The following is a 22,576-nucleotide window of genomic DNA, read 5'->3' as shown; positions in this document are numbered from 1 at the left end:
TTAATAACAAAATTCCATCACACTGAAATAATCAAACTTAAACAAAATTAAAATAAATAAATAAAAACTATATATTTGAAGTTATATTAATTAAATTTTGTTAAGCATTACTAAATTCAACTTGATGGAATTTTGTTATGAAATTTGAATGCGTAAATCTTAAAAATAGGCAAAAATATATTTTTTTTAACGTTTAAAATATCTGCTAAAGAAAAAAAAACAAACAAACAAAAAAACATCTCAGAATACTTGGCATTCATTTTCTTATCTTTACTTTTTACATTTACTTTTATTAGCTACATAGAGCACTTTTAATTTCCTTTTAACGTGTTATGTTAGAAGATCAAAACCCAGATATGAATTTAAAGACATAAAGATGGTGATTGAAACTGCTGTGGTAGGAAAATGCGGTTGGGTATGTACACACCACAGGCAGAGGCGCTTACTGGAAAGAACACATGCAGTAGTTTAACCACACGATTGGCTGATAATTTATTAGCAGCTGCAGGTTGTTTGTCTTGCTAATCTAAGCTGTTATTTGCGGGCAAGAAAGTTGCAGCAACTTTTGATAGCAACATCCTTGTGAGCACAAACTGACTCTCATGCAGGGGTTTCCGTTCGCTGGCTTTTCTCACCAGAACATACCATACTGATGCATATTCTTGACAAAAAAAAAAAACACATTTAATAAAAACAGTAATTGTTTTAATATATAATGAAAAAAGAATACAATCTGACATTATTCTGCATATGTCAAAGCTTTGTAATGGGTACATACTGTATGGAGATAACTCTCCATAACTCTAATTATACAAAGAAAACTGGAGGTCCCAGACCTGCATCAGGTCCATAAGCCCTTATTTAGTAAGCATGGCACACTTGTATACTTAAAGGAACATGTCAACCAAAATGTTTAATTATGTAATTATGTACTCACATGCATGTTGTTCGAAACCTGTATTACTTTCTTTCTTTCCTTCCATCTTTTTTCCATACAATAAAGTGAATGGTGACTCAAGCTAACATTCTACCAACATCTCCATTTGTGTTACACAAAGTCAATGGGTTTGGAAAAACAAGCGGATGAGTAAATGATGACAGAATTTTCATTTTTGGTAGAACTATTCCTTCAAAGGGATTAAGATTTACTGGTGTTTAGGAATGCTTAATGATGAGGAGCCAAAAACATAAAAACGGATTACATACTCACATCATTACACATCACATAACTCCTTGTTTAAGAGAATTTCATGCAAAATCAGTCATGTCCTTTATTTTGCAAGTTAAAAAAAATCATTTTAGATTTCCTAAACACGCCTCTACCACATTTGTGATTGTTCACACAGATTGGTAGCAAAAGCAATAAAAGCAAAAAGAGGAAGAAAAACTGGAAAATCTTTAAATCTTCACACACTAATGAGTGGCAGTGAAGACCTGACACCATACTGCTATTCACATTTAAGTCCTAAATCAGAGGCATGAACGTCGTTAAAGTGATAGTTCACCCAAAAATACTAATTCTGCCATCATTTACTCACCCTTGTTTTGTTCCAAACCCATTTGAAATTTATTCTGTGGAACACAAGAAGTGATGTGAGGCACCATGTTAGTCTCAGTCACCATTCACTTTCATGGCATCTTTTGTCCATACAATGAAATAGTCTCATTGAGTCTGTCATTTCCACCTAACATCTCCTTTTATGTTCCACAGATTAAAGCGAACATAAAGGAGAGTAAATGATGACAGAAACTTCATTCCTGAGTGAACTATTCCTTTATTACACAGTTCTGCAGACATCTAGAGCTTACAGCACAAACTTATGAGACGGCAGTCATGTTGTTACACAGAGATAAGTGTCATGTCTCATTCAGCTCTGATATCATCTGTTGATTAAGTTCATAATACACATTGTACAGTTCACATTAAAATCGTTCTTTCACCATTTTCAATCATTGATGCACAAAAAAAATGTTTTGTTCTGTAGAGAAAAATTAAGATACAAGAAAATATATAAGAAAACAAACAATTGCACCAAGAGCATTACCAGAGTGGGTAGACAGAGTGACAGAGAACTGCTGATTATGACAATGGCAGATGTAAGGCAGTTTGTCTGTGTGCTGGTCACCCACACACACAAACCCACGATAACACAGCTTTATGTTGAGAAGTGCTGGACAAGGCTTTTGTATGAGTTCGAAACTCAGTGTTGTAACCTGAGCTCCTAATTAAAAAGTCAAATAAATTGTACATTTAGATTTAGGGATTGGCTGGTAGAAAAATCTGCCAGCTATTTTCCCTAAAATATCTGCTGAATATCTGCTACACGATGGGCTTCTGAAGATCACGTTTATCATCAAAGTCTTCATCAGAGTCTACAGAAATAAAACAGGATATTAGAGTAGAAAGTGATGAGTGTTAAGGAACAACCATATCACATATCAGTTCTTTGTCTGTGCTTTGAATACACCAAGCAGTAAATGTACCACTGAGGAGACAGCTATAAATGCAGAAGACCTTTATTTAATTCTGTAAAAGTGCTGGGAAGAATGTTATTCTTTGCCCACATAAAATGTATTCATACTTTTAACCAATTCTCTTATTTTACTGAATTACAAACCCTGCACAAAATGTAGTTGTCTGTGAAAGTTATGTTTTTACTGATCCTTAAAATTAAGTAGTGACATTAAAAAACATCATTAACCAAAAAGCAAAAACTGAAATATACTGTTATAGAAGCTATATAACAAAAAAGACAACACCAAAGGAAAACTCCAAAGATGTTTGTGGGAACATAACATTTAAACAACATGGATAAAATATGAAAAGGGACACAACACAATGTAAGAGAGTTTAAATGCCTTAGTGGCGGTCCAGGCCGAATACTATTGTGTCCGTCTATGTTGGGTTTCCAATACAAACATGTGCCAGATATATTGACCAATATATCAGACTACCTCTAGTTTGAACAGCCCCCAAAAAGAACTTCAAATTTTAAAAACGTGTATCCAGATACCTGCATACTGTTCCATTTGTCGTGCTGAATCTATCTTTTTTAATGTAAGAATGTGTTTGGTCTGAATGGCCCCTTAGTTGACAAGGCTGATTCAACTTCCAGGAAGCGCAAACTACATCAATCTGCCCAGAGACTGCATCGAAAAAATATTCCTCAAACCTCTATGCATAAACTAGAAATGTAAATGCAGCGTAGTTCTAGCGGGAAGACTAGCAGCTGTACATCATCGTACCATTAGCTAGGTAACTCCTAGCCAATCACCTATAAGACATTGCTTTATAAGCCTGCTCACAATATCGCATTGCTGGTTCAGTGTGCTAACACAGCAACCTCCACCACCACAAGTTGAGTACCGTCCTGCATGGGGTTAGGCTCCATGCCCCTGCCTCCTATCTCTGGCAGGATTGCCAGTTCCTAGTACAACTTCTTCGGACTGCCAGATGGGCTTAAGCCAAAGAGAGACATTACATTTCTGTTTTATATTCATCAATAAATGTAATCTTAAATTTCACTGAAGTTTGCGAGTCTTCCTGATAGAAAGACTTTTATTAGTACAACCACAGATAGACCTATGATCAATGTGAATGATCCACAGAGTTCAGTAGCGGAGAACAAGAGATAGTAGTACAAATGAAGCCTTTACCCCAGAAGAACCATGTGAATGCATGTCTTGAATTTGCAAGAATCACAACAATGATCCATTCATGATGTGGGAAAAGAGTTTGTGATTAGACCAAGTATAGACGTCAGCCTAAAACTAAAGCTTGGAGGAAAGGTAATCTTTCAGCAAGACAATGAACCCAAACATGAGAAATACAACTAACCTAAATAGGCCTGTTGTGATTATTTATTAATTGTCTAGACATGGTTATTTGATCTGCACAATCACAATATAATGTCCAAATATAATATCTATATAGATTGGCTGGGTTCCAAAAACAAAAATGGACCAAGACTAACGTTGACCAAAAAGAGACATATTTTACATTTTTGGAAATATTTTATATTTAAAAGATTATTTGTTATGTAAATGTTTTTAAGGCCTAAAATGAAATCTTTCCACTGTTCAGTCACAACATTAAAACCACCTGCCTAATATTGTGTATTTTAATGTTTTTATCCAGTCTAAAAACATTTTCTTCTAAAGTGAACTGATCTATCAATTTCTTATAATGTAAAAAATATTATCAGACTATTACCAGCAGGAGCTGCGCTGCGTTGGTTTATTATCAATGCTTGTAATGCAGAGATAAATGTAAATCTTATCCACAGAGTATCTCTATTCTCTTGCCTTTTGAGGTAGTTCATATACACTATCAGCCACAACATTAAAACATCTGCCTAATACTGTATTTGTCCACCTCGTGCCACCAAAACGGCGCCAACCTGCATCTCAGAATAACATTCTGAGATGATAATCTTCTCACCACAATTGTACAGAACGATTATTTGAATTACCATAGCCTTTCTGTCAGCTCAAACCAGTCTGGCCATTCTATGTTGACCTCTCTCATCAACAAGGTGTTTCCATCCACAGAACTGCTGCTCACTTGATGTTTATTGTTTTTGGCACCACTCGGAGTACATTCTAGAGACTGTTGTGCGTGGAAATCCCAGGAGATCATCAGTTACAGAAATACTCAAACCAGCCCGTCTGGCACTATATTGCTTTTTATTATATATAATTCCAATTTCAATACACCAGAAGTATGAACATTTGTATGACAATCATTATAATCTTGAATTATTCATCATAATCGCAATTATTTGTATGACAATTAATCATCAGCCCAATTTCATAATGATGACAGCCCTAAACCTGAACAACCTGAAACAAATTTGCTAAAAAAAAAATGCAAAAAAAAAAGGTGCTTAAAAGTGCTAAAATAACACAAGAACAATGTGCAAACCTGATACAGTCCATGTCTAAAATACTGAAAAAAAGTAATTGTTGCCAAGGGAACATTTCAATATATTATTCAAACTGCATATTGATGTTTTTTTCCTGATATTGTCATATCACAGTAAACATTAAAACTATCACATTAAAATAATTAATTCTGGGTTTCAGCCCTCTGAAATAAAATTATCAATTCATGTCAATGTTTGATTTGTAATTTAGAAAAAAAGAACATAATTTTATTCCTTTAATATCTCATCCACGGACCGCACTGCACCTGAACTCTGACAGTGGCATTTCTTGGAAAATGCATGCCTGTTACGGTTGCATAAATGAGGTGAGAACATTCTGTCTCACTCATTTTAACAGTAATCTGATGGCATGTCAATTATATAAACATGCAAAAAACACAAATGTTTCACATTAATTCAAAAATCTTTGAGGCAATCAGAGAACTACATGCTAGATCTTCAACCATCAGAGACTGATTATAAAAATCTTAATTTTAAAGCATATTTTGTTTCGGGGGTGAATTTTGAGTGACAGTCAAAATGCAAATAAACTTTTGCTTCAACCAAAACTGATACAGTTCAGAGTGTCAACTACTGTTATAATTTTTACCCATTTTGATAAAAATACATAGGCAATATTTAATTGTTTTAAACAAACATTATTTGCTGCAAAAAACTGCATTCGAAACTTGTTATAGATATGATTTTAATAATTTTAGGTTGGGGCGTGATAGTACCTGCCATGGACTCAGGAGGAGAGTAGAACTGGCCTTCTGAGACTGGTACTGGGTATAAAAGAGGTTCTCTCCCTTCTGCACTCTGCACTGAAAGATGCCCTATCAAACAGGACACACACGCTAGCTCAATACTATTAACCATTGTGTTGTGTTCATTTGTGCTAACACCTTTGTTTTCCCAGTCAAAATAGTCATTTCAAAGTTTAGAATCTGGACTTTAAAATGCATATAGCTGATCCTACCAATTCATAAATAATGCTTTTTATTTGCTGAAAAATTAGAACTGTTTTGTTCTCATAATTTGCTAATTTGTTATCTCAACAATTATGTTCAGAGTTGGTAAAAAAAAAAAAACAAGCCCAAACACAACATAACATGAAAAGTAGATCTTGAAATATTCCTCGAAGAGAGTACATAGAAAGATATTTCTGAGGAATTTGTGTGTGCAAACACACATCCACATACTGGTATGGTCCTGAAAACTTAATATTTCTGTTTTTTTGTAGTCTAATCCATTCATTTTTGACTGGAAACACAAAGTGTAATAACACCAAAAAAAATAAAGAATATGGTCCTTTTTGTGTTTTCAGATACAATATGTGAATAAAGTAAAGGAACTTTGGTCCTTTTAGAATTTAATTAAGTAAAAAGAAAATTTGTTACATAAAAATACATAAAAAACATTTAAAACAATGTTGTCTGGGTGTGAGAGCAAATAAAAAGGCACAAAGCATAGTTAAAATATAATCTAATGCCATTAGTGATTAATGATGGTTTGTCTCACTGTATCAGTAATAAGATATGTGACTCTTACTGATTTCATCACCAGCCTCCTGGGGCAGGACTTTGAAATCCAGGAGCCAAGTCTCTATCCATGCCAGGATGAAGGAGATGATGGGTAACACGTACCCAAATGCTCCCTGAGACAGGAGCTGGAGAGCAGAGGGAAAATGCTTGGCCAAGGTGAACTATGAAATTCTATGAATCTCAATAAAAAGTAGAATGAAAAACAGCACCTACCTTTGATACAATTACTTTTACAATTAAGAAGCCAGTTGTAATGGCTGTTGTAATCTGTAATAAAGAAATGCAAATGGCTATTAAAGTAATATACAGTGGGGTTCAAAAGTCTTTAGTAAAATTGCTTTTATTTTGCATTTATATTTTATATTCATACATATTTTTATTTTTTTTAAGTTGAACATTAAAATAATATTCCGAGTTCACTAAAAGTTAAGCTCAGTCGACAGCATTTGTGGCATAATACCGATTACCAAAAAATGATTTAAACTTGTCCCTCCTTTTCTTTATAAAAAGCAAAAACCGAGGTTACAGTGAGTGAATGGGGTCCAATCCATAAACGTTAAAATACTCACTACTTCCAAAGTATAGATACAAGACGTAAACAATATGTGTTAACATGATTTTAGTTTGATAAAATTGCTTACTAACTAACTTTTCTGTGTAAAATTACAATAAATTTTACAACTTCGTTGCATGGCAATGTAATGACATCAAACCCAAAAATGTAAAAATGACGATTTAAACAGCTTTACAGCTCAAATAATAGACAAGTTTTAACATGTGAATTAAATCATTTAAGAGCTTTTATAAAATGATAAGCTTTACATTTCTGCTTTAAATCCTCCAAATATTGGCCCCTTTCATGCCCATTATAAAAAAAAATTTATATCAGAATTTCTTCCAATTTGGTGTGTTCCCTTTTGACAGTATGCACAAAACCTGATGATGCATGTTATCCCAGCATGATTTAAGAATGTTATTAAAAAAAGAACATATTTTATGCTTCAAATGGAAGCACGGACATCAGACCTTTTGATCAAAGATGTTAAAATGTTAAATGTCACTAATTTGCTTATTTGCTTGATGATACAACCTAGAAATAGTACAGAATCTTAAATCTGTCTCATTCATTTTACATCATAATGTGTCTTTTGTGTACAATTTTTCAAGATTATTTCCACATTAAAATTAGATTTTTACTATGGAATTTTAAACCCCAATGTGTATACTTTTGAACATCTTTTTATACTAGCAGCTTAGTCATTTTTGTACTTTTAACAAGCATTCAGACTGACGCAATGAAAATTCTCTGAGTTGACTAGTGCAGCACATAAATTAGGGCAGAGTTAAGCAACACAGCCCTCTAGTGGAGGGTAGCAGAGGGTAAAGTAAAAAAAAAAGCTGCTTACCGCAATGGCCCACCAATGGCGCAGCTTGCACACTGCATACGCCAGAATCAATGCTGCAAAGCGGAACACTGCCAATAGCTGAGGAGAAAGCAAGAGATATTGTAAACCAAGCAAATATATCATTCAACACCAACACATGTGCAGATAGACAAGTTATGACTGCTCTTAAAAAACGGGTTCATCAACATTTTATCAATAATTAATTGCATTAGAGAATGCAGTCAGGTAGCAATGTCAAAATGCTTACATCAAGGGATCACATGGTATTAGCATAAAGCTAGGCCAAACTTACAGGGCAAAGCATAGAAACCAGCTCACTTCCTCAATTTCAAGTTCTTTTAAAATAAAACCTGTTATTGTTTATTATATATAAGCACGTGACACAAAATAGAAGGGATGAATTCAAAGACAACAGTCCATCATTTGATCACAGTAATCTAAGAGATATTGGACAGAGAGACTGTGTAGTATAAAAGAGGTGTAAATGAGGTTAACTATGTTAATTAGAAAAGTCTTGAAAAGGGAAGTGTGGGAGGGACGTGTCCTTACATTTACCCCAACAGTTTCATCTGAATTCACACCTTCATGGTTGAAATGCTAGTGATTTCCGTTCTAAACTTAACTCCTCCGAAAACAGAGTATATTTTAAAAAGCTGGTGCCATGTATTTGTGTATGTGTGTATTTGTTTTGGCAATAGATGGTAGTGTATAGGCTTATTACTTACAAATATGTCAAAAAAAGATTTGTGGTAATCATATTGTAACACCTCTTTCCTCAGCTGATCTTGTATACCATCACTGTCCTAGAGGAGGATATACAAAAAAAGAATGATCTTTACTAAGCATTTAACTAGAATGTAGTGCAACTGTCACCACTGAAAAAGAGATATTTCACCTAAACATTTTCAAATTCTGTCATCGTTTACTTACAATCATGTTATTCCAAACTCATATGTCTTTCTTCCTTCCGCTGAACACAAAAGGAGATGTTAGGCAGAATGACAGCCTCAATCACCATTCACTTTCATTGTATGGAGAATTAAAAAAAATGCAATAAAAAGTGAATGGTGACTGAGTCACTAACATTCTGCCTAACTTTTTCTATGGGTTTAGAACATAATGAAGGTGAGCCAATGATGACAATTTTTAACCTTTGGGTGAACTATCTCTATAATGTTTTATCTAGACCAATAATAAAAAAATTAAAAAAATCAAATACTGCATTTTAAAGAGATGGTGATTTGTACTTTACATGCAACTCTTTAAATAAAATTTAGGAGAAACACAAAAATAAAACATACATTGAGCTCAATGATCCACAGCAAGGTGACGAATAAAAGGTCGAAGGTCACGAAAAGGCAGAAGGTCCTTCGGACATCAGAGATGCACTTTTTCTCTCCTGCTTCATAGGACTCGACGCGGGCAGAAATGGGGGTGGAGTTAATGGAGACCATGCCCCCTACCATGGCCCGCGAACCCACACTGCTGCTGCATTGGCTGTCCATGACTTGCCACTATTCACACTCACTGTTCTGGAGAGTCAGACTCTGTCGTCATGCCTAGTTCTGAAAGGACACACAGTCAGTTGAGACATTTCTCACAGTGGTAAGAGATGATCAAAGGTTTATATTTATGGCTGTCATATGATCAGGCCTTTATGGCTGCTTTATATCAACAAAATCATCAAATATCCTGTACAGTCTGTAAGTTGATAGAGTCAAAAGACACAAAAGAGAGAACTGAGAAAACATTAACACGCAAAAGCACTTTTCAGTCTAGACCAGTGATTCTCAAATGGTGGGTCAAAAATAAAAAATTAAATGCTAACCATTTAATCATGCAGAGTTAGGATTTCAAATAAACAGGCTTATCAACATCAAAGGCAGTGTGTCCACTCAAATTCAATAAAGTTTTGGTGCAGATTCATGTCACTTGACATGAAGCAGGTGAAAGTAAACATTTCCATTTCAGATTCTACGGACATTTTTGTTTACTTTGTACAATAAACAATTTTAGAACCATTTTGAGTTGCCACTTGATGTCTAATGTAATATCTGAGTCCTGAAGCAAAAGCACCAGTTAAGAACCACTAATCTAGATATTAACCTGAACAGAAATGTCATTAACCTTGCATGACTCATGTCCACATTAGTGGACATTGTAGTTTGGCCTTGCTATATGCAACACATCATTTAAATGCATGTAAACTGACTGATCTCAGTTCAGGAGGCTCTGTGCTGTCAGTAAAGGGTTAAAATTTTGACGTATCAATTAATGTGACAAAACAACATGGTGCTGACCACAGCGGAGACTGGTAAAACACCTATTTAATGTTTACATTGAAACCTGCTTGATTCAAAATATAAGAGTCTCTAAATTCTAGCGATTTATGGCAAACGACACTGCTAAACAGTGTACACTAATGTGTAATTTAGCAAATTTTTTCCATGGAAATCCTTTATTTACTGTGCATTATCACATCCAGAATCATTGGGTTCATCCAAAAGCTGGAAAATGTTGCTTTCAGAGGCTTTATATGGAGTTAGAATGAAAATAAGGTGCTTTTTGAACTGTTCTGAGACCAATGCAGACAGACAGAAGTTATCCACTAAATAGGGAGCAGGGGAGAATCCTATAGCTTTTCTAAGCAACTAAGTGCATTCACTCCTAAAATCCAACCAAAAGTGTAGTTTCAGGCTGCAACATGTTTGGCATACATGGGAAAATGGTAAACAGCTCATAGATTCAGAATGTATAATGTCTTATTTTATTTTAACATGGTTGTCAGTGATTGGATGATGCAATCAGAGTTATTTATGCTAATTTCTGATGCAATGTCAGTAACGTCTCAAAAACATGAATAACCAACACTCTTGGAATCATAATAAACAATTTGATAAAAATAAAAAAAAAGTATCCCTTTGTCCCACTGTCCACATATGTTGACATCAACTTTTCCGAAAACTATTTGGTCTAGAATTTTCTTATTTTTATGTGCTACTAGTTGCAAATCAAAAATGGAAATAGACATTCACACAGCAGTCACGCTCAGGTCTCAGGAGGTAAATACACAAAAAAGTGAAAACAACCTAAGCATAATAATGGTGTTGTCGTCACAGTAAAAAATAGCACAGCAAGTCTTATCAGGAAGTTTTCCAAAAAATATTTAAGAACATAGCTGAGCATTTAAGAGAACAGTGAATGACTGTTTGGTTTAGTTGGCCAAGTTCCTCTTACTGATCTCATTTACTGAAAAACAATGAGCATAGGAATTTTCATGACTTCATAGGTTGCATGGGTTGACTATCACACTGAATGGCTGACCTGAGTAAACCTGGCAGGCTTTTCCATGTAGGAATTCCTCAAAACAGGTAATTATATATATATATATATATATATATATATATATATATATATATATATATATATATATATATATATATACACACAGTTGAAGTCAGAAGTTTACATACACAAAGTCTTTAAACCTAATTTTTTAACAACCACAGATTTCATATTAGCAAACAATCGTTTTGGCAAATTGTTAGGACATCTACTTTGTGAATAAGTAATTTGCCAACAATTGTTTACAGACAGATTGTTTAACTTTTATTGACCATATCACAATTAATTTGGGTCAGAAGTTTACATAAAGGCACAGTTAACTTGGTGTAAGTAAATTTGCTTGGAAAATTCCAGAAATTGATGTCAAGCCTTTAGGTAATTATCTTCTGATAGGATAATTGGAGTCAATTTGATGTGTACCTGTGGAAGTATTTTAAGGCCTACCTTCAAACTCAGTGCCTCTTGGCTTTACATCATGGGAAAATCAAAAGAAATCAGCCAAGACCTTAGAAAAAATTTATGGACAAAAGAATTGTGGTTCATCTTTGGGAGCAATTTCTAAAGGCCTGAAGGTACCACATTCATCTGTACAAACAATAGTATGCAAGTATATAAAAACCATGGGACCACACAGCCATCATTGTGTCTCCTAGAAATGAACATAGTTTGGTACAAAAAGTGCTAATCAATCCCAGAACAACAGAAAAGGACCTTATGAAGATGATGTAGGAGACAGGTAGACAAGTATCTATATCCACAGTAAAACGAGTCCTATATCGAGGATACTCAGCAAAGAAGAAGCCACTGCTCCAAAACCACCATAAAAAAGCCAGACTACAGTTTGCAAGTGCAAATGGGGACAAAGATCTTACTTTTTGGAGAACTGTCCTCTGATCTGATGAGACAAAAAATGTAACTGTTTAGCTATAATGGCCATCATTATGTTTGGAGGAAATAGGGTGAGGCTTGCAAGCCAAAGAACACCATCCCAAACATGGGGATGGCAGCATCATGTTGTGGGGGTGCTGCAGGAAGGACTGGTGCACTTCACAAAATAGTTGGCATCATGAGGAAGGAATATTATATGGATATATTGAAGCAACATCTCAAGACATCAGCCAGGAAGCTAAAGCTCTGTCACAAATGGACAATGACCCCAAGCACACCTCCAAAGTTGTGGCAAAATGACTTAAGTAAAACAAAGTCAAGGTATTGGAGTGGTCATCACAAAGCTCTGCCCTCAATCCGATAGAATATTTGTGGGCAGAATTGAAAAAGTGTGTGTGAGAAAGGAGGCCTACAAACCTGACACGGTTACAGCAGTTCTGTCTGGAGGAATGGGCCAAAATTCCAGCAACTTATTGTAAGAAGCTTGTGGAAGGCTACCCAAAACATTTGACCCAAGTCAAACAATTTAAAGGCAATGCTACCAAATAATAACAAATTGTATGTAAACTTGTAACCCACTGGAAAGTGATGAAAGAAATAAAAGCTGAAATAATTCTCTCTACTATTGTTCTGATATTTCACATTCTTAAAATATAGTAGTGATCCTAACTCACCTAAGATAGGGGATGTTTTCTATGATTAAATGTCAGGAATTGTGAAAATGTATTTGGCTAAGGTGTAAACAAACTTCTGACTTCAACTGTACATATACATATGTATATCTCTGGAACAAATTAAGTGACTGCTGCACAATTTGCAGTTTCTCTGGATTTACTTTTTAAAATAAAGTACTGACACCATTTCTCCCAAATAAAAATCATTTGAAACAAATGTCATTTAGAGCATTATTTGCAGAAAATGACAACTTGTCAAAATAACAAATGAATAATGCAAAGAAAATACGTTCATATTCATTTTTAAACAACACAATACTAATGTTTTAACTTAGGAAGGGTTCAGAAATCAGTATTTGGTGGGATAACCCTGATTTCCAATCACAGCTTTCATGCGTCTTGGCATGCTCTCTACCAGTCTTTCACATTGCTGTTGGGTGACTTAATGCCACTCCTGGTGCAAAGATTAAAAAAGTTTGGCTTTGTTTAATGGCTTGTGGCAATCCATTTTCCTCTTGATCACATTCCAGAGGTTTGCAATGGGTTTCAGGTCTGGAGATTGGGCTGGCAATGACAGGGTCTTGATCCAGTGGTCCTCCATCCACACCTTGATTGACTTGGCTGTGTGGCATGGAGCATTGTACTGTTGAAAAACCCAATCCTTAGAGTTGGGGAACATTGTCAGAGCGGAAGGAAACCAGTTTTCTTCCAGGATAACCTTGTACATGGCTCGATTCATGCATCTTTTCAAAGACGAATCTGTCTGATTCCAGCCATGCTGAAGCACCACCAGATCATTAACTTCCTTATGCTGTGAAGTTTATAATTATAGACTACCTAGGCCTTACTGACAACATGGTTAACAATTTGTAAGTGAAAAACTTCTGAGGCTCGAATAACAGAATGTTAAGAATATAAAAGCCGAAGAAAAACAAAGTACACCAAGTAATTAACTACATCAGACACTGAACTATTAGTCAGTATGTTTATGTTTTGTGAAGAGGCTATTTCAGAGCTCTGCATACTAGGAGCTAGCAGTACAATGCTACAAAAGCTATAATAGAAAAAGCAGGGCGAATATCTCATAATGTGCAATACAGTGTTATGATAACACATAACATATTATTAACTTGCAAACTAAAAACGACGTAAAGCGAGACAACCAAGTCACAACCCTCCTGAAAACAATCTCCCTGGCTGTATCAAGTCAACCCTGTTTTTCTGCCATCTCTGGTTCATCACTGTTCAGTCACATCAACTTTGAATTCAAAACTTAATGTTAAAGCGATTGTGCTGCTTACCTTCGTTTACAATCAAACGAATGTAAGCGTTATATTACAGCCGCTCAAGAGATCACTGAACGATCATCTCGCTGTGTTGGTAAAACACACCCGCACCATCTGATGATTTCGGTTTCAGTCCGACAGGAAACTGTCATTGTTGTTTGCAAAGGGAATTCTGGGATGTGTAGTAGAATCTGGAAGTGTGTCAGACCTACAGCAACTCCAAATTCAAGAGCACAGAAGAGCTGTCAGTTTGTAATTTAGGTGCACAAATATTTGGAGGAGAGGTTCAATCATATTACAGCAACAGCATCAGATAAACATTAGACAAATTATATTTGGGTCAAACACAAATAAGGTTGTCAAATGATAAAAATAAAAAAAAATTAGTTTAACCCTCCTATTCTGATCAAGCAGAGCTGTTTACTTTGCTGTTCTCATTGTCCTTTTTGACTGGACATAGCGCAATTTTTATTTATTTTTAAGAAATTATAACATTTCTACTAAAAACAATACAATTACGCACTTCTTTTGGGATTTTGACCACGTACAGCAAAGATGTTGCATTTTATTTTACTTTAAAGACCACTTAGAATTTTTTTTTAGTGTGTTTAGATGGCAAGTGGAGGAAAAGTCACTATGTAATGTTCAGCTTAGATAAACAAACCCATTTTTATTACATTGCAAAAATTGTGTCAAGTTTCTAGAAATGCAATCTTTGTGTCTATTTATGTTGGTTTAATTATTATTATTTATTTGTATTCAAGTAATTCTTATGTGTGTATTGCATTTTTAATGCATTTTTTAATAACAATAGACAAAACATTTGCATCACATTATTGATTATATGTAAGCAAACATTACCTCACATTTTCTATTGTGATGTTAATTATCAAGATTGGGAAGGTCGTGGGTTTATTTCACACCTCTACAGACTTGAGACCAACACCGTCACAACACACAGAATCTGATGTATTCAGCTACAGCTAGTACAGTATCAGTATATAGTCTTTTCAGGCAAAATATCCTTGATTAATGTCAATGTATATGTTTGATCAATTTAAATAAATGTACTCTACAACATTAGAGGTAAAAACAATTTATTGAAAACAACATAAAAGTCTAGAGATTTCTTCAACAACTATAAACAACATTTTTGAAATGATATGTATTCACACTGTAAATCAGCGTTAAGGCAAAATAAAATAAATAATAATGATAAAAGGTACCAGAACTCATAATTAATATTAAACATCATATAGTTTTTCCAGAATGTGACATTCATATATTAATTAGGCTTAAATTATACATGTAGCATAGTTCACATTATAATTCAACAAATTCTATAAACTGACTTTCTTGGTTGATTTTAAAGTTATGTTTGTTTACAGTAATTTCATGTGTTCTTTTTAGTGTAATATTGGTTAATTGAATATCTGTCATTTTAAGCTGTCTACACTGGTTAATCTATTTTGAGCATGTAATGCAGAGACCAGGTGTATTAATGAGGACCAAGGACCAATGTTATATTCAGCAGTCAGTAGTTATCTTCTCAGAGAGTGCTGATTGGCAGGTACTGGGTGGGATGAACACTCCAGGGTCACTGATGCCCAGTTGAAGGTCAAAGAAGCGAGTGGAAGTGGTCACACTACTGTTCTTAGTGTACGTCTCTTGCACTGGATAGCAGTCATTCAAAGTGTACACACCTACCCAAGCTTCATCTGTAAAAAATGTTTGTAGACACACACCAAAGAATTGCATTTTAGGATTATGATGGTATTAGATGTATTATAGTCTCCTTTGAGTTTCTAACATAAAAATAAAACATTTATGTCCCACAAATGTAAAATACATGGCACAATCATACTTTTGCGAGCTGGTTTCCGATCAGACCATTCTTGAACTTCAATCATGTCTCCAGGTCCACCGATAAAGTACTGGTCCTCATACGTTGAGTTCAGAGGTATATCATAAGGGTCCCAGGCCTCAGTCAGTGCAATCTTTGCACACTTCTTAGTAACTTGTTCAATCTGGAAAAGCACTCCACTCCTGAACAGGTAGATGTACTCAAAGAACCTCAAAGAAATACAATACAATTCTAGTAAATACAAAAAATTTTTTTAATGCAAATTAACTAGAACACAAACCTTTTGGTAGTCATTCTTATTTCTACTATTCTGTATTCCTTATGTCATATATCTGTGTAGTACAAATGTCCCTAAATCTACTTAACTGAGATTAAAAAAAAGAGCATAAACAAACACACACACACACACACACACACACACACACACACACACACACACACACACACACACACAGACTATATATAACTGTTAGATATATAACTTACTAACTACTCTAATATATAGCACAATGGTCGAACAGTTCAGCACATTCTGTAAACAAACCACAACAACACTTTAAGAACACATGAAATGGTCAAAATGTATCATTTTTTATAAATGCATACTTCTTGCAGGGTGTGTGTCCTGTCTTCTGTTCTAGGACCCTAATTCGTTGATTCTGTGCATCATAGCAGACCGCTGCTCGTGTATTTCTTCCAGTGCTGTGGTCGTATTCAACGGTCCGACCCTCCCATTGTAACGGGGCGAGACAGGGCTGCGCCGGTGCCGCTTCTGATGGTGGATAACCCATGCACGGTACCATCGTCGACCAGCAGAATGCAAGCACAAAGACACAAAAGCCTGACATGTCTTTTGGTGCAAGGCAATAATTAAATGAAAATAAAATATTCAAAAAAGAAGGCCTATGCTTCGAAGTCAGTATAGTCTCGTTTGTACGGCCAAGATTTGCACTGGTGCCTAATCCAAATACACAGAGCCCAGTTCAGCATCGTCACAAATACGTCGGAAACAGCGATTGGCCAAATATCCAACCCATATGCCTATGAAAAGCCCATATGGTTATGTATCTGCAGTATTATTCCAATATATAATAAATATTAAACATATTAAAATATGCACTATATTTGAAAAAGTAGCCTAATGCATTATTTTTATTTATGTTTTAAATTATATTTATCTTCTGTGATTTTTAAAGAAAAATATAACTCAGAGCTTTATGAATGATCAATATTATTATAAATAATCATTATATCATAAAAATAAATAATAAAATTCTTATAATATAATATAATTCTAAATCAATATGATAAAATAACATATTATACATAATAATCTGTGCACTGATTTAATATCTTGCACGAGTTGACATCAAATCGTTGCTTATCAGTTTCTGGCGTGTGCCATAATTATAATTGTAAAGCACAGTACAATTCAGAGTATTATGAGTGAGCAATATAATAATTGTCAAATAATATAATTATAATTAAATTAATTAAATCATATAATAAATATCATTTAATATAAATAATTTAATTATATTTGAAATTATTTGATGATAATTTCCTTATGCATCAATATTATATATTATATATATTATATTATATAATATTATACATTATAATCTGTGCACTGATTTAATGTTTTACATGATCAGTGATGGGTGTAACGAATTACTTTTCATTGAAAAGTAAAGTAGGGGATTACTCTACAATTTTTAAATAAATTTAAAGGGGTCATGACATGGTTTTTTTTATTGTATTATTATGTTCCCTTAGGTGCAATTATAGTATTAATATATTTTTTTTTTAAGAAAAACTTTTAAAATCTAGTGATTTATGACCTTTTCCCACCCTGTTTCTCATCCTCTGATTCAAACAGTCTGTTTTGGGGGCGTTTTCCATTTAAGACTTCAGTGTTAACGCCCACTGTTATGATTGGCTAACGTCAGTGCCTATGTATCAATTATTGACGCCCCCAGCCAGAACAATATGCAAGTAAACTAAGTAAAAACACTGTGATTATTCATAATGAATGAAATTGCGCTTTAAAAAGTAGTTTAAAGTTTAAAATAGATTACTTACAGTTTGCGTCGTCGTTGTTCCCAGAATAGTCGGCACGGACTTATCTTTGAGCAACAGTTTTCTGGCAAAGCCAGCATCATATTGAGATTTGTTCTCAAAACAGTCATCCTTAAAATGTACAGAACAAACGCTTAAGTTAACACTGCCGTGACTGGGTCGTCCGCAAAAAATAAACTGCATCCATTTTTCCCTGACGTCTGGATCTTTCGGCAGCTTATTCAGAGGTTTTGTTTGACCACAGCCAGGAACATCACATCTGTGTGGCATCGTAATTTTCCTGTGCACAAGTAGTCTCTGTCAGAGCTCGCTGTCCATCGACTGAACACTTGTGAGGCGCACGGCGATACGAAATGAGCGTAGTTGTCTTGCGCTTAAAGCGTAGTTATCTTGTGCTGGAGGCGGTCATATGCAAACGCTGTTACGTCACTTCTAAGCATGAATCCAGAACGAGATGTATTTTGAGTTTGATTAAATAAATGATTCGTTTAGAATGGGGAGGACGTCTTAAAATATTAAACTTGCAGGACGTTTTAATGATACAAAGACCTCTTATATACCAAAAGATCAAGGCAAATTTGGTTTCTCATGTCATGACCCCTTTAATTACAGTAACTTCTGAAGTAATTGTAATTTATTGATTTTATATGATTTATTTCAAAGAATTAAAAGAGTCTATCCTTGTATTTTTCATCTGGTCGAGGCTGATAAGGGTTTTAGAGCAGTGGTTCTCAACCAGGGGGTCGGGACCCACTAGGGGGACTCAGCACACTTCCCGGGGGGCCTCAAGATCTCTTAAAATTATTGAAAATATAATAGATTATTATGATTTCTATATAATTATTATTATTCAACTTTCTGAAAATGTGAAACATTTAATAACTCCCATCAACAGCTTGATTTTGAAAGGAAATATCTTCTTATAGATATATCTTCTAATATAAATATCTAATTGCCTACATGGGGGGCCTTCAAATATTTTCTCAGATAATGGGGGGCCTCGGAGTCAAAAAGGTTGAGCACCGCTGTTTTAGAGGGTTTTAGAAAGTAATTAGTAATACTTAATTAAATCATTTAATTTTCGGACAGAGTAATTAGTACAATAGAACGGTAGAACATGTAATTATTAGTTATTCATTTTTATTAATTTTTTTTGTAACTTACCAGTAAACTTATTTGTAAATTATATTGTCAGTCCTTGTCGTGTGTGCCAACTATTATTCACTCCGCCATTTGCATCGGCTTGTTTACAAGCACGTAGCCTATTATATTCGCATATGCATATATGCCTATCCACCAGATGGCAGAATTTATTTTTGCCTACACTTCTCAACTGAGTTCATCTATCTTTAATGTTTGTACAATGTTGTTGGCTTTTAATATGGCGAAACCCGTCCAACGTGGGTACTAAAGTCAGGTTTTTGAAAGTTTAAATACAGTGATAAAATGACTGAATTAACACATGCTCAGTATGAGTCCAGTGACGATGAACTCCCAGAGGAGGTCGCCTTTGACGACTCCAAAACTGCTGCGTTGAAGAGTGTAAAAGACGCGCTAGAGTCAGCCAAAAGGTTAGTGAGTGTGATCCCACTGCTTCTAGTTTATAGAGGCAGAGCATATGATATTCCTTACAACATAAATTCTTACAAACAATATGACGTGACAGCCAATATATCCACATGAAAGTAAAAAAAAAACAACCAATAATTAACTTGATTCATTTTTGTCTCGTTTGAGACTTGCTGTGTTGGTAATCATGTTAAATAAATTATTTTTTTAAACATTGCAATTCATCATGTTTTCAGAGAAAAGAACCTATTGAAAGAGAAGCGAAGGAAAAGACAGCTGCTTTTCCAAGAGCAAAAGGTACAAAGTGGTGAATGGTATCCTCGGGATATCTACTCTATTATATTAAGTTAAAGTTTATTCACTTAATAAATTTGTATTGATCATATTGGGAACACATGCTAGCATACTTGCAGTAGCATTATTTACTAATAGCACTTTACGTTTGTAAATATGAAGACAACATTATCTAAATCTAACTTCTGTTGCTTTAAAGAAGAGAAAGTGTCTTCCTGAAGACCTCTTGGAAGAATTTGATGCCTTGCCTCAGAAGTAAGTGCATAGTTGAACAAAATCTTGTTCAAGTCATCAACTCATTTTTGAATTTTAGATTTTAAACAATCTCCTTTCATTTTAGAAGGCCCAAGACATCAGACAGCAACAAAGGTAATTATTATTTTTAAAGTACATAATAGATATTTAACCATTCATTTCCTATATTTTTTTCGATTTGTTGTCTTATTTTAGCAACAGTTTAAACATTGTCAATATTTGAAACCACTCTCTAAAACTTGATCTTATAGATGAGGATACAGAGGATGTGATTAAGTCCAAGACGGTCTCCAAAAGGTTAACTATTTAACAATAATGTTTACTGACAGCTTAATGAAAGGGTCCAGCATATACAGATGAAGAGGAAACAACGTATTGTCTGGTTTCAGTTTACAGGACAGCTACAGTGTAGTCAGGCTGAAGGATGGGTCAGCTGCCAAAACAATGCAACAAAGTGCCATGGATTTCATTCAGTCACGTCTTTACGGGCCAGGAACCAAAAGAACCACCAGTAAGATATCACACCACCCCTTAGCCCCACACACCACTGTTTAGCATCTTTAAGCCAGATTTATTACTCCTACAACCTCCAAATCTTCATAAGTGTTTAAATGTTATCTACAGATGCAGCACGTCTATCACTCCAAAAGAAAAGGGGCTTAAACCAAGGTGCAGCTGTAGAGTTTGCCAATAAGGAATGGGGTGAGTTTTGAGATTTTAAAGTTTGTCAGGTATACAATGTCTGGAGTGTGATTTGAAAGCAACATGATGAGCTGTGTTTACTTATAGGCGCTGACCATAAAGTGAAGGCTGAAAAGTCAAACAAGAGATTTATACAAAAACAGAAACTGGTTCCTTCCTGAGTCCTAAAACAGCAGAAAGAACTGGTGGATTATGAGTGCAACATTCAGGAACTGCTTCACCTGAGGATCAAGTATGGAGACCACCTCAAACGTACAGCTGCTGTTGACCATGAATCACATTTTTAACGAGGACACATATTTCAAATGGTTATTAAAGGGATTGTTCACTCCAAAATAAACATCATCATTGACTCACGTTCATGCATCCCAGATGTGAATGACTTTCTTCAGCAGAAGACAAATTAAGATTTTTAGAAGAACATCTCAGCTCTGTAGGTCTTCTGAATGCAATTTAATGGTGGCCAGATTTTTGAAGCTTCAAAAATTACATGGGAACATAAAAGTTGTCCATATGACTTAAGTAGTTTAATGTATGTCTTCTGAAGTGATTCAATCACTTTGGGTGAGGAACAGATCAATATTTAAAAAAAAACATTTTACTATTAAAAAAATATATATATACACACACTAGTAAAAAATTACTTAACTATTGATTTGTTTCTCAACCACACCCATAATAGTTTCTGAAGACAGATTTTACCACTGGAGACATTTGGATTACTTTATTGCTGCCTTTGTGATTTTTAAAGCTTGAAAGTTCTGGTCACCATTCACTTGCATTATATGAACCTACAGAGCAGAGATATTTTTCTAAAAACCGTTGTTTGTGTTCAGCGGAAGAAAATCATACACATCTTAGCATGATGGGGAGTAAATGATGAGAGAATTACAATTTTTGGTTGAACGATCCCTTTAAACCTCATATAGTTAATATGCATAACATGTATAAATAATCAGACATACTTTTGAGTAATTTGTTGTGCATCAAATAAGGTTCATGTGATGAATCTTTGCTCATTTAAAATGGACAATATCTTGACCCTTGTGTACAAATTGAAATTCAAAACATGGAGCTTCTCTTTTTGGGAGTGGCACATGCTGAATGTGAATTTTCTTCATATTTGGATATTTACGGTAAACTTTAATAAATGTAAGCCTTCGTAAGGAATGACAATTCTGGGATCTGCATTTTTCTAGTCAATGTAAAGTCTACAAGACAATACGCATGAAGACACTTTTGGATATGATTAACACTGGCATTTTTAAGGAGATCTTATGTACATATGGTGTAATTATATACTTAGTTACTAACTCGTTTTACCACCAATGATGTTGTGCAACAGCCAAATATACATTAGTGTGTGTGAAAACAGACCTGCTATTTTTGTTCAACTGGGTATTTGTTTTATTACTAAAAATGATAAGACAGTGTTGATGACAATACTGTACCCTTTCTCCTTGTTTTAAAAGTACTGATGGTCTGAGGTCTGCTTGACTGGTAAATGGGAGAATAAACAATGGAGCAGGCTTGCCTCTCTAGGACCGGATATGACCTTATTTTACTATGTTCCTCTCACACATCCAAACTGCACAAAAAAAGTGCAGGCAATGAGTGATGAGAGAACACCTGAAAACAGACTTTAAAAAGATGGAATAAGGGATCAGGGTGGATGAAGACCATAGACATCAACACAATTACAAATTAAAAAAGTGTCCGAACATTGCATCAATCCTGATGTGCAG

General features: G+C 34.7%; 3 protein-coding genes across 3 annotated transcripts; 1 reads left to right on the top strand and 2 right to left on the bottom strand.

Moving 5' to 3' along the window:
- Window positions 1-558: 558 nt before the first annotated feature.
- LOC127649162 (STARD3 N-terminal-like protein) lies at window positions 559-14,207 on the bottom strand. Its single transcript, XM_052134134.1, has 8 exons — window positions 14,084-14,207; window positions 9,177-9,440; window positions 8,601-8,678; window positions 7,876-7,953; window positions 6,683-6,736; window positions 6,477-6,594; window positions 5,663-5,761; window positions 559-2,373 (listed from the first exon to the last, which is right to left on the bottom strand). The coding sequence occupies exons 2-8, from the start codon at window positions 9,378-9,380 to the stop codon at window positions 2,321-2,323; spliced, it is 684 nt and encodes a 227-aa protein (XP_051990094.1). The 5' UTR covers window positions 9,381-9,440; window positions 14,084-14,207; the 3' UTR covers window positions 559-2,320.
- A 984-nt stretch (window positions 14,208-15,191) lies between these two features.
- Window positions 15,192-16,908, bottom strand: epdr1 (ependymin related 1). The gene is made up of 3 exons (XM_052134793.1): window positions 16,539-16,908; window positions 15,933-16,141; window positions 15,192-15,786 (listed from the first exon to the last, which is right to left on the bottom strand). Exons 1-3 carry the CDS (start codon window positions 16,778-16,780, stop codon window positions 15,596-15,598), a joined length of 642 nt encoding a protein of 213 aa, XP_051990753.1. The 5' UTR covers window positions 16,781-16,908; the 3' UTR covers window positions 15,192-15,595.
- Window positions 16,909-19,385: 2,477 nt separating this feature from the next.
- Window positions 19,386-22,571, top strand: LOC127649044 (nucleolar protein 7-like). Its single transcript, XM_052133933.1, has 8 exons — window positions 19,386-19,582; window positions 19,817-19,877; window positions 20,074-20,129; window positions 20,215-20,243; window positions 20,381-20,426; window positions 20,519-20,640; window positions 20,754-20,831; window positions 20,919-22,571. Exons 1-8 carry the CDS (start codon window positions 19,458-19,460, stop codon window positions 20,990-20,992), a joined length of 591 nt encoding a protein of 196 aa, XP_051989893.1. The 5' UTR covers window positions 19,386-19,457; the 3' UTR covers window positions 20,993-22,571.
- The last annotated feature ends 5 nt before the right edge of the window (window positions 22,572-22,576 follow it).

The sequence above is a fragment of the Xyrauchen texanus genome, chromosome 9 (genome assembly GCF_025860055.1).
Source record: "Xyrauchen texanus isolate HMW12.3.18 chromosome 9, RBS_HiC_50CHRs, whole genome shotgun sequence".
Classification (NCBI taxonomy): Eukaryota; Metazoa; Chordata; class Actinopteri; order Cypriniformes; family Catostomidae; genus Xyrauchen; species Xyrauchen texanus.
Note: the sequence above shows the minus strand (reverse complement) of the source record. Positions and strands in the feature narration are given on the sequence as shown.